Source organism: Echinops telfairi, unplaced genomic scaffold (assembly GCF_000313985.2).
Source record: "Echinops telfairi isolate 266 unplaced genomic scaffold, ASM31398v2 ScPeMD7_23;HRSCAF=83, whole genome shotgun sequence".
In the NCBI taxonomy this organism is placed as follows: Eukaryota; Metazoa; Chordata; class Mammalia; order Afrosoricida; family Tenrecidae; genus Echinops; species Echinops telfairi.
The window spans coordinates 68,290,821-68,303,480 of record NW_022103920.1 but is presented as its reverse complement, the minus strand read 5'-3'; the positions used below and the strand labels follow the sequence as shown (position 1 = coordinate 68,303,480).

Here is a 12,660-nt window from a genome sequence, read left to right as displayed (position 1 = left end):
TAAAGGAGGTTGACATCTCATGTGCTTTGAACAGGTTATCAGGAGGGTCTGTCCCTGGGGAAGGATGTCATGATTGGTAGGGGTGGAGGGGCAACAAAAAAGGAGGAACACTTTCAACCAGATGGATTGGCACAGTAGCAGCAACAAAAGGCTAAAACACAAGAACAATTTTTAGGCTGGTGCAGTGCTGGGTGACGTTGAGTTCTGGTGAACAGATGGTTACCACGAGTGGGAACTGATTCCTTGGCACCTAACCACACAGCAAGGAATGCACTGTGGAATCTCAGGTAGCCGTTACCACTGTTCTCATTGCTTATACCTGTGACATGGTTATCATCATTGTGGCAATAGGAATACAATGATGTTTCTGCCCCAAACAAACACAATTAAAAAGAGAAACAGCTAAGACGCATTTATGGATGGAAAGTGAATGCTAGCTGTTTGCTTAAAATGTTCATTGAAAACTTTTGGTGCAATTAAGGCAACAATAGCATCCACACTGAGAGGCACGCGTCAGTGTCCTAGAGGAGACTCCTGGAATTAGCACATGGATTTCAGAAATGCTGCTCTGCCAGCATTCTTGATGTCATAGAAGATGGGCTATACAGGAGAACATAACGTTTGAGGAATGTGTGTTAAAAGTGTTTTTAAAAATTCAGAGTCTGAATCTGAAAACCTTTTAGAAATACTTTTAATGAACTCAGGGAGCCTGGGTCATATCATAGGTTACGTGTTGGCCTGGAAACCACAAGGCCAGCATTTTGAAATGACGGGTGACTCCCTGGGAGAAAAATGAGGTGTTTTAGTCCTTGAGCTAACTTAATGACACCATCAAGCCCTAGTGGTCACATGTTGGCCTGTGAGCTACAAGATCAGCAGTTCAAAACCACCAGTCAATTTTGGCTTTTATCATGGCTTCTGCGGGGGCTCCTCCGGAGGCAGCCTTCCTGGGCCTCCAGGGCTGGAGTCCCAGGTCCTCTGTGTGCAGAGTCCAGCGAGGCTCCGGGGTTCTGCGGCTGCTCTCCTTGGTCCCTCTTGGCGGAGAACCCAAGGAAAAGGACTGGGGTGGGCATTTTTACCACCTTTGCCCGGACACACACCCCCCACTTCCGATTTGGCTTGAACCCCTCTCCAGACTTGGGCCCGGATAGCATTTTTGCAAGGAGAAAGAAAAGGCCAAGAAAAGTTGAAGAAGGATTTAGTAAGAAGAATAAAAATGTTAGAATAAGCATTAAAGCAAGAAAGGGCAAAATATCACAAATTAAAATATGGCACAGAACTGAACCAAGGAGATTTGAAAATGCCAACCTTTGAGTCAGAAGAAACCAAAGACACAGGCTCCCACAGCATCTCAAAATAGTCAGCTAATGTGGAAGCAAGGCAGACAGCTGTTACGACAATATCTTCAGGAAGTAGGTTACACAGATACAATATTAGATGTGCGGTCTCAGCGGGTAAGGCCATTACTTGGGCTATCCAATTCAGAGCCAAATGTATCAGTAGAAACAAAAAATTTAGAGCAGATCCTGAATGGAGGCGAATCACCTAAACCAAAAGGACAAGAAATCAAAAGGCCATCTGGTGATGTTCTTGAAACATTCAATTTCTTAGAAAATGCTGGTGACAGTGAGGAAGATGAGGAAAATGATATGATTGAAGGCATCCCAGAAGGAAAAGACCAACATTGGATGAATAAACACAAAACAGGCAATGAAGGTTTAGCTGCTGACCTCACTGATGACCCTGGTACTGAGGAAGCTTTGAAAGAACTTGATTTTTTAGTGACTGCCGGAGATGGTGAAGGAGCTGAGAAGCATGGAGTTCAGGGGATGGCACAGAATGGGCTGAACCAATAACGCTTCCATCTGGAGGAGCCAAGTCATTTATTATGGGTTCTGATGATGTTTTGGTAAGTGTACTGGGCCTTGGGTTCTGATGATGTTTTGGTAAGTGTACTGGGCCTTGGAGACCTTGCAGACTTGGCGGCAACAAATGATGCAGACTATAGTTATGATTTGCCTGCCAATAAAGATGCCTTTCGAAAGACGTGGAACCCCAAGTATACCCTGCGTAGCCATTTTGACGGAGTACGGGCATTAGCCTTCCACCCTGTAGATCCTGTGCTGGTTACTGCCTCTGAGGACCATGCTCTGAAACTTTGGAACTTGCAGAAAACGGTTCCTGCCAAAAAGTGCCTCTTTAGATGTAGAACCTATCCACACATTTAGAGCCCACATTGGCCCTGTCCTGTCATTAGCCCTCAGCTCTAATGGGGAACAGTGTTTTAGTGGTGGTGTTGATGCAACCATTCAGTGGTGGAATATGCCGAGCCCGAATGTGGATCCATATGATACATACGAGCCAAATGTCTTAGGTGGCACTTTAGTTGCTCATACAGATGCAGTCTGGGGTCTTGCTTACAGTGGCATAAAGAATCAGTTACTGTCGTGTTCAGCAGATGGCACTGTTAGGTTATGGAACCCACAGGAAAAACTGCCATGCGTCTGCACTTACAATGGAAACAGGGAGCATGGAATACCTACGTCGGTTGACTTTATAGGCTGTGATCCAGCTCAGATGGTGACCTCTTTCAACACTGGTAGTACAATAATTTATGATTTAGAAACATCACAGTCATTGGTGGTACTTTCATCACAACTAGATTCTGGTTTACAATCCAGTAATCACATCAACAGAGTAGTAAGTCATCCACACTTCCTGTTACAATAACAGCCCATGAAGATAGACATATCAAATTTTTTGACAATAAAACGGGTAAAACAATCCATTCTATGGTAGCTCACTTGGATGCTGTTACAAGTCTAGCAGTTGATCCTAATGGAATCTACTTGATGTCTGGAAGTCATGACTGTTCCATTAGATTGTGGAATTTAGACAGCAAGACATGTGTTCAAGAAATAACAGCTCATAGGAAGAAATTGGATGAATCCATTTATGATGTTGCTTTCCACCCATCAAAAGCATATATCGCCAGTGCAGGAACTGGTGCCCTTGCTAAAGCATTTGTGTGATACACCAAAAACTTGTATCATTATGAAAGGCTTGCTTGGACAGAAAGAGGGTCTGCATCACTGCCATCGAAAGTTTGCTGATAGGACACTACATGTGATTTGCCTGGGTGGGAAGGCTTTTGGGGGCAGACATAAATTGGTCGGAATCACATCATAAATAATGTCAGGTTCATTAATTTAACTATAATGACTATTTTGGGGGACAGAGAAAAAAGACTCCAGTATTTGCAGCCTGTGCTGGAGAGGACAGAGAAAAAAGACTCCAGTATTTGCAGCTTGTGCTGGAGAGGACTGAGCATATATATGTCTGTTTCTTTGGTGTCTTTAAGCCAATTTGGAGTCTGGTCTTTCTTACAAGAAGACTTTTCCTTTGGACTCTGTGTGCGGCCTTAGGGTGAGGACTGTGGTGCTCTTGTTGGGGGAGTGAGCTCCAAGAGTAGCTTTCTCTCATCTCTTAGCGATCTTCTGTTTATTGGTTGGATGCCAGATTCCCTTTTAAATTTATTTTGCTTTAAAAAAAAGACTTTAACTTAAAATAGTTTAGCATTAGTTGCACAAAATGTTTGGATAAAATTCTAGTTTTTATAAGTCTTTTTATATATTTAGCCTGTCACAACAGTGCTTAAGATTGTATTGAAGTTTTTCTGCATTATACAACCCTAAAACACAGAGATCTCACTGACCTGCTGCCGTGTAACCACACACTTTCCTTCTTTCACCTAATACAGCTCAGCTGAGTCCTTCCACAAAGATGCTAAACCTTCATTCATCAGCTCATTACTGTCTTCATAAACCAAGGACTATTCAAGTGTATTAAAATGAAACAGTGGGGTGTAGTGCTCCAGATGAACTCTTAAAGAAAAGAAGCAAACTAATCTTGGCATCCTATCACTATGTGATATTTGTACATCTTACTGTATTTACAAGTTTATTTATCAAGGATTATCCATCTTGCTAATGGCCTATTATTTATTTCACTTTTTGTTGGTCCTTATATCCTTTTATTAATGTGCCAAAGGGCTTTGTATATCTACTTTGGGACCCTGAATAGTCTAAAATAGACTAAAAATGGAATATTTTATAGTTTAAGTTGTAAGCCATGGTGGTGACCCCCAGATAAATATCTTGATTTACCACGATTCCAAACAAACTATCTTGTTTAAAAGTATTCGGAGTAAAAACTTTATTTGCATTACAAATGTGATACAAAAATTGTTGAAACAAGAGACAGAAATCTGCTGTGTTTGGACTGGTCATCCCTGTTTTTATTTTTTCAGATGTGCTTAATTTTATGGTGTAACTAAGGATTTTGTTTGTGTAATGCATGATTAAGACAATACAGTATTTTTTCTAGTCTTCCAAAAACTTTTCTGATCAGTTTGCGAGTTTTGATGCGTTTTGTAAGGTTTTTGTTTTACAAAACTATGATTCAGCAAATTTTTAAGATTGTACCACATAGCAAACCTCCTACAGCTGTTGAAAAATAATGTATATAAAATGCATATAATAAATAATAAATTGTGTACCTGTAAAAAAAAACAAAAAAACCCACCAGTCACTTTGAGAGAGAAAGACAGGGCTTTCTACTCCTATAAAGACTTAGTCTCACAAACACAGAATCAGTTCTACCCTGACCTATGGGGTCACTATGACTCAGCAGAACTCAATGGCATTAAGCTTGGAGGGGTTTGTTTGTTTTTTTAAATTTTGATCAATAGAATTATATTATGCCCTACGGGGGTGGGTGATTTATGATGTCTCTAAAGTAAGTCGGAGACATAAGTAAACCATAGATATATGTCTGGACTTAGGGCTCAGGCTCAATCATAGCCCTAATCTAAGAACAAGTAGATTGTATTTTAGATACCCTCATGAAGAGATCACTGAAGATATGGGTGCTATAGCAACGTGTGAAGAAACCAGACAGTGCTGGCTATCAGAAAGAATATTGTTTGCAGTCGTAATGGCTTGTCTTCAAACAAGATGACATCTAATTGTAGCCTCAACTAAGTTCACATGGAAGAAACACAACACGCTCTCTGATCCAAGGATTGTAATAATAAAAGCCATGTCTGCAAGAGGGAATGGTATCAGAGCTCACACTGTGAATACCCAGTTTGCAGAAGGCTATGGGTGACCATGGAAGTCTAAATCCATTTGCAGAGTTCCCACAGAGGTGTAAGCCTCAAGTGAATGGCCTCCGAACATAGTCAGGGGATGTGAATAGCCTTGCTTTCAGAGAGCGCATTGTAAAATTGACTGTGGTAGATGTAGTTAGGTTAAAATGTAATGCCTTATCATTTGGACTCCCTTTTGACCCATTTTAAAGTTGTTTCAGCTTTTAATATTTTCTCCTTTCTTTTTGATTGAGGCCTTTTAAAGTTTTGTATAGGCATTATTATTGGTTTTATTTGTTTGTTTGCTTCCTGCTTGTGTTTTGTATGATTATATGTATATGAAATCCAAGGTAGGTAGTTCTATTGAGACAGTTACTGGATTGATGACTGCCTCGAGGCATAGCAGGGGAGGCTGGGGAAAATGGAGCAGCTACAACGAGTACGAGAAGAAAATGTTCTGAAATTGATTGTGGTGATGATTGCACACATCTTCTTGATATGACTGAACAATTAAGTTGTATGATATGGAAAGTATATGCTAATATAAAATTGAAAAAAAAGATCTATAGTCTTGGAAACTCACGCTGTCCTATAGGGTTGCTATGAATGAGAATCAAGTCGGTGCCAATGAGTGAGTGACTGAACTCATTATTTCTCTTGTGCTTTTCTTTTTATGTAAATAAAAGTTCAATGTGTTAAAATATTTCAACAACCATAAAATAAAAGAGCTGATAAGAGAGTGTGCATCATATCATAGTTTCTTTGCAACCATTTGTCTTTCTTCGGGACTTTATAGACTTGCAAAAGTGTAATTACCATTACTAGATAAAGTATCACTCAATTTTAAAATGCATATTTCTAGTCACCCTAGAGTCTAATACAGAAAAGTGAGCTTGTGATAAGCACCACTTTAGAACCTGTAATTAATACTTTCCATTTGGCTCTAACGTTGGAAAAAGCACTGGGTTTTTCACCCGCAGAGTCTTACTGCTTGTGTGTCTGGTTGAACATTATAAAGACTTCATTTGTATTCCTTTTCAGCTTCTCTGGAGAACAGTGGCCTCTCCTTCTGAAATCCCAATAGCCCCACAGCAAATATCATAAGCATAGTTCATATGTTCAACCATGTGTCAAATATGGTATAATAAATATACAAGATCAATTTGTCTATTTAGCAGTGTGCTGTCATATACTATGCGTCTTCCAAGTAGCAGATATCGTTGTGTGTTAACCTTGTTACTTCCAAGGCACAGAGAATGACAAGGTTCCTGATGGCACCCTATCTAATCTCCTCTTGTTCCTTGTTACAGGCAGAGTTCACTGTCCAAATAGCAGTGCTTTACAAGAGGTTCGCAACTGTAATGAGCATCCTTGTACTGTGTACCACTGGCAAACTGGTCCCTGGGGTCAGTGCATCGAGGACACTTCAGTTTCGTCCTTCAACACCACTGCAACTTGGAATGGGGAAGCTTCTTGCGCAGTCGGCATGCAGACAAGAAAAGTCATATGTGTACGAGTCAATGTGGGCCAAGTGGGACCCAAAAAGTAAGGACTTTAGAATGCTAACAGTAAATCCTGCGATCAAGCGTGCAGAGCATCCACTCAGGTTTCCCTTGTTTCGTGAAATGGGACATTGTGAAGCTTGTCATGCCTGCCCACAAGAATAAGATGTGTTTGCTTTCAATGTCAACCGTTTAGACGATAAATTAAGTGTTTTGTGTCTGGGATTCATAAATTTGTGAGGAAGTGAAGGCACCTTCTTTCTGTTTTATAGTATCATTTACCACTTTTATTAAGTTAGTGAAGCAATGAAAGAAGTGCTAGCTTTGGGCTTGACAGATCAGTAATGACACTATGTGAAAGTCCTGACAGTGTAGGTCATCCATGACCTCCTATGTGCCCGCCGGCTATAGAGGCTGCCAATCTAGTTTAATTGGGTAGTAGCCTTCTAAGATCTGCCTTTCAATTTCTCTAGTAAATGCTATATCAAAAATACTGAGGCCAAAGCTATTACATCTTCCAATGGTTAAAGGAGCAAGCCATTTACTTCCAAGAGAAAGCTTTGGGGTAAGACCAGTGTTACATGTATAGAAACTATCTGTTTCTCATTGTGTTGTGAGTACTATAATAGTGGCAAATAGTTTGCTAGAGGGAAGGACAAAAGATCAGAGAGTTGGTATGTTGTCCAGGCGTTTCTAAACAAAAACAAGTAATTGAGCATTCATTGCTGGACTAATCAATATTTAGAAAACATTAATTAAAAGCAATCAACTCTAAAATATATTTCTTTAGGGGGATAAGCTACTTCTCTTTCAAAATTTAGACAATGTAAACTTCTACAGTTCAAACCATCTTAGTCACATATAGGAAGAAAAGTTAATCAATTTTTCAAAGGCGTAAAAATGATCCCATATTTTCCAAAGTCCCGGTCATGCAGTCTTGTGCATGACCTTCAATGTGTTAATAGCTTCTTCAGTCTCAGTTTACAAAGTGTGTTGAAAGGATTAAGTGAAAAAAGTAAGAATGGCAACACTTGGTAAATGCTAGATGTTCTTATTTTCTCTTAGCAATTTAAGGTACTTCTTAGTAATAATATATTTGGTGTATGAAAATCTCCAGTGGGAGACATAAGATTTTCATTACAAGTTGTTTTCTTTCCAGATGTAGAGACATTAGTGATATTTTGCCCAATGCTCTATTTCTTTGCATAGTTTGGAATTAAGAAACATTAAAAAATATGCCATAAGAGATTTGAATAAATTGAGATAACATTGTAGATGCTTAACCAATATGTTGATAGAAATTATAATATTGTTATGGTAACTCTGGAATTAATGCCATGTCTTGAAGTTTAGTCATGGTAACCACAGGAGAAGAAGGCTCAAGCCCTGGAGGATTCTGGGTCTTGCTGAGCCAAGCACAGAGGTAGGGAAATTCACTGCCGAGGACTATAACCTGTCTGACTTGTCTGTGCAGCAGAATGGTAGGTCAGGGCCCTAAGATTCTGTGTAAACCCCCCTGTAGTTCCTGTTTTTAATTAAACATTTTCAAATGTAGATTTGATATGTTCTTCATTACATAAATTACAAAGTGTTTTGCTCAGTAACGGCTACCAGTAAGCCAGTACTTTTGTACAAGTTTATGTGTGAAAGAGCATGCGGGATTAACCAACTGCCTTCAAGTGATTTCTGTAGGACAGAAGTTTCTTCTGCCGGAGCGCACACGTCAGCTTTAGGGTCATAAACCCAATGCTTAACCCACTCTGCCACCAGGGGGTCCTTCATGCTGGATTAGCTTCATTAAATCACCCATCACGTCTGAGGACTGCAGTGATCCATTGAACTTCTACTTTACCTTTGCAGCCATTATTCAATGACCTGAATGCATGTATGGATTTGTTCCATAGATTTACTTTGCCCTTTAAAATCTGGAAAAGGAGTATTCAAAAAAAAAATATTTTTGCCCTTCTTCCTGAATGCTGGGTTAAATTCAATGAATGCTTTTTTAATACCAGACATTTGAAACAAAAAATGCAAATAGAAACCTTGTTTTGAACTCTTCTTAATAAAACAGATTACTGTGCAATGGTGAAATCAATGTTATTGATCTTATCTATCCTCTGAGTAACAAACTTCAACTCCTATCACATCTGTTTAATTTGACCTTGAATAATATTTGGGAGAAAATCAATTCCATGATTTAAACCACTAACACAAAATACAAACAGTGTAAAGAAGAAAAGAAACATGTTGACTGATCCAATTGCTTCTCCAAAGGAAGTTTGAATTAGTTTTATTGGATGTAATCTAAGCTGTATAATTTATTATTGTGTGTTCATTTAACAACTTCATTGTTAGCAATTTTGTTCTCCGCAGTTAGCCTAGTATCTTGCTATGGACATTTCAAAATAAAATGGAATATTGGAGGTTTCAATGATAACACAGTAATTCTACTGATTTAGTCTGGGCTAAAATTTGAAGAGCCTTTACCAGTAATTGAGTAATGCTCTCCCATTGTTAATGTTATAAAATTGCCTTATAGAAAAGGAGTGATTTTAGGAGTAATTACTAACCAATAATACCACAGTTAGAAAAGAATTAACTAGATTATATGTGGAGTTATGCCAGATAATGTTTACTGGATTAAAATACCAGTTAAATTTACTACTGGTAATTTACAATCTCAATAGTAGTAATACATTAAATTTGATAATTCACATGTAAATTTTTTGTAGTCCATAACTTTGAGTGGTCATAAAATAAGAGGAAATCCAAATTTATCCTTAGTAGTAATCTAGGAGATTATTTCCTTTTGAAATGATGAAGCCTATGTATTTGTAAAATCCATTTACAAATAAGCCCCAATGGCCTAAAGAGACAAAGTATGCATCTATGTAACTGGTTAGAGCATAATATTTCTATATGAACTAGGGCATGTATATAAATAATGAAGTACTATAAAGAAATAAGAGATTAATAGTATTAGTACTTTCTTATTTATAAGAAAACCTATTTAACATACTTGCTTAATTTGTCATTTTTCTGACCCACAAAAATATGTACTTCTCCCATGCAAACTATTTTTTAATTCCACTTTTCACTTGTTAGTCACCATATTCTAACTGTGTTCAACTATTCGAACTCTTATTCAAGAGTTACATTTATTATTTAGTTTATTTCTTAGATTCTTTCACAGGCATGAATTGAGACGCAAAGGGACTTCTTAGGAATGAGCACCCATTCTTCTTCCAGGTCTCCCCAGCCCTAGGCCACAGTCTTCCGCCTTTTCCATCACCTTCTTTTCCTAGAAATTTGAGTTTTCCTTTTCTGATAGGTTTCCACCTGACACAAGTCCAAGCTTCCACAGATTTTACTCTGAAAATTACTTTTACTTACTCAAACTGTGCTAGTGCTTGTCATCCTTCTATAAATCTTCTGCCAATGGAACGTTGCTGGCCAACATTTCTGCACTAATACCAAAATGAGATCATGAAACCACAGGGAAGAATTGGGGAAAATCATCAGCATTTGACAAACAAGACAATACACTTAAGTCTCATATATCAACTTCCTTAAATGATAATTTAATAAATATAAACCACTTCAGTGGTTTGTTATTCCTAACTTAATCTGTGATCCCAAGAACTTAATCTGTGATCCCAAGAACTTAATCTGTGATCCCAAGCAATAACACTTAACGGAGATGCATAAATTTGAGGAGAGAGAAAATCCCACCATCTTTTTATTCCATTTTTTACATGAACTTTTTGAGCCATCCTCCAATTTGTGTTGTTTTTCCCCCACAGTCATAAGAAATTACTTTAATATTTGTATACATTTCCCCCAGTACAAACATTATTCTTAATGTATCCTGGACTTCTTTTTCATGTCAAACAAAGGAGAAAGCTAACCATTTACAGCATTTATCCCAAACTCAGCAGGGGCTGTGCCACTGTACCCTGATCAAAATACGCCATTCCCTAGATAGGCTATCATAGTAAATGCATGGTTAAAAGCATGTTGCATTTGGATAATACTCATTTAGCAATTTTTACCATAGTTCATGTTGAGCACACAGTATTTTACTTTCTAATCAAATATTTAACTTTCATCTTTATTTCATGGCACTAACAGCTAAGGGTTCGATTGTGAACCAAAAAGTTGGCAGTCAAATCCACAGGAAAAAATACCTGGTGATCTGGATCCACGAAGATTAGCACTAAGAAAACCCAATGGCGCAGTTCTGTTCTGTCATAGAGAGTCAAAACCAACTCTACGTCACCGTCACCGTAACAGCAGCAATGCATTCTACTGACTCTACTTGTTCTAACAAAGATAGTGGTGCTTAGAAAACTAGTCAACATCTCATAAATTAAAACTAGGGGCACCAAGAAGAAAAACAATAGGATTCGAGATGCTTAGATAAATAAAGGATAAAGCAAAAGCTGTTTATTAGATTTATGTTACTTATTTAGTATGAAACACACCATGTACCATGTATAGCTACAAATTTGATATCTTCGAAGATGTAAATTATTATGTTTGTTTTATGCCACACATACTCTGTAAAAACAAATGGAATGACTAGAAACATATAATAGACATTAAGCCAAGTTAGGAATAAAATTGACTTCTTAAATTGATCATCTGAATTCCCACAATGTTTCCTATGTAGCATATTAGAAATATATATATTTTAAAATAGAATATTAAGGAACAAAGTAGAATGATTATATTTTGTTTTGGGTAGTATTATTGGAAGCAAATTTATATATCCTACTTGATGACGCTTTCCGGAGGTTCAGTTTGAAAGAATGACGTAGTTGTAGAGTTCTTGTCTAAACAAGAGAGGCTCTGGGCGTCACATAGCACAGTTTGGGGATTGTGTATCAATGGTAATCCAAATGATATTAAGTGGTCTGAGTTTCTGGCTACGAAGGAGGACTAGTAATTTCCATTTGCCTTTTCTAGGTGTCCTGAAAGCCTTAGGCCTGAAACCGTGAAGCCTTGCCTGCTCCCTTGTAGGAAGGACTGCATCGTGACCCCCTATAGTGACTGGACAGCATGCCCCTCCTCGTGTAAAGAAGGTATGGTCTGCCAACGTTTGAAGGCTATGCACCTGGAAAACACATTCGGTAGAATTTCCAAGTCCTCTAGCTGACTTCGGTTCATGATTCTTACACAAGATGTTGTAAATCTCTGGTGTGCCCTAGAAAATAACTTCAGAGTATCAAGTAACTTTTCTTTTTATTGTCTAAAAATTAACTGCTAATATCACTTCATTTCTTCATAGTCAGCAATCAAATTGTACTTTCTTATAGGTGAATATTTCTATGGTAATTATTGGTTATTTGTCACTATATACTTTCACAATGACAAAAATTATTCATTGTAGGAAATTCTTTTCCTTGAAAATATTATTTTAAACCTTTTATACTGAATACTTTTCATTAGGACATAAAGTCATTTACTAATAATTCAAAAACATATACACATTCATTTATACCTAAATGATTAAGAATCTAACATTTTTACAGTTTACCAAAAATATTTAAAATCTAAGAAACTTAAGCATGACATTTAAAAAAAATAGACCTTTAAGTCTTTCCTCATTTTAATTACATCCTTTTATTGTGTATGGTACTTTATAATTAAACTTGACATAGTCTAGAGTATTTAAAAAATAAAATAAGAAAGAGAAATGAGCCACTAACCTAATTCTTAAAAAATTACTAGCAAAATATTTTCCTCATTTTCCCCTCTTTCTTTAAAAATAATTTGGGATATTGAAATATATTCAGATATTAGGAAGAAGTTAGGTAGCTAATGAAGTTTGTACTATAAATTTTTTGAAAATGCCTTTGTGATATATTATGTACCATACATGTTTTTAAAAAAATGATAAATTACTCATAAATGCATCATAATTGAAAATCAAATAAGATCATTTTAAATTTGATCTCTGCTGATGAATTTTAGTTTTCAAAAAGTAGATTATTCTTATTTCAAATT

At 37.3% G+C, this 12,660-nt stretch overlaps 1 protein-coding gene across 1 annotated transcript in view; it reads left to right on the top strand.

Moving 5' to 3' along the window:
* The window catches only part of THSD7A (thrombospondin type 1 domain containing 7A), a 283,581-nt gene that overhangs the window by 172,287 nt on the left and 98,634 nt on the right, over nt 1-12,660 (top strand). Inside the window, exons 8-9 of the mRNA XM_004702825.2 lie at nt 6,460-6,694; nt 11,620-11,735. Of these exons, the coding sequence (XP_004702882.1) occupies nt 6,460-6,694; nt 11,620-11,735 (351 nt within the window). The remainder of the gene's footprint in view (nt 1-6,459; nt 6,695-11,619; nt 11,736-12,660) is intronic.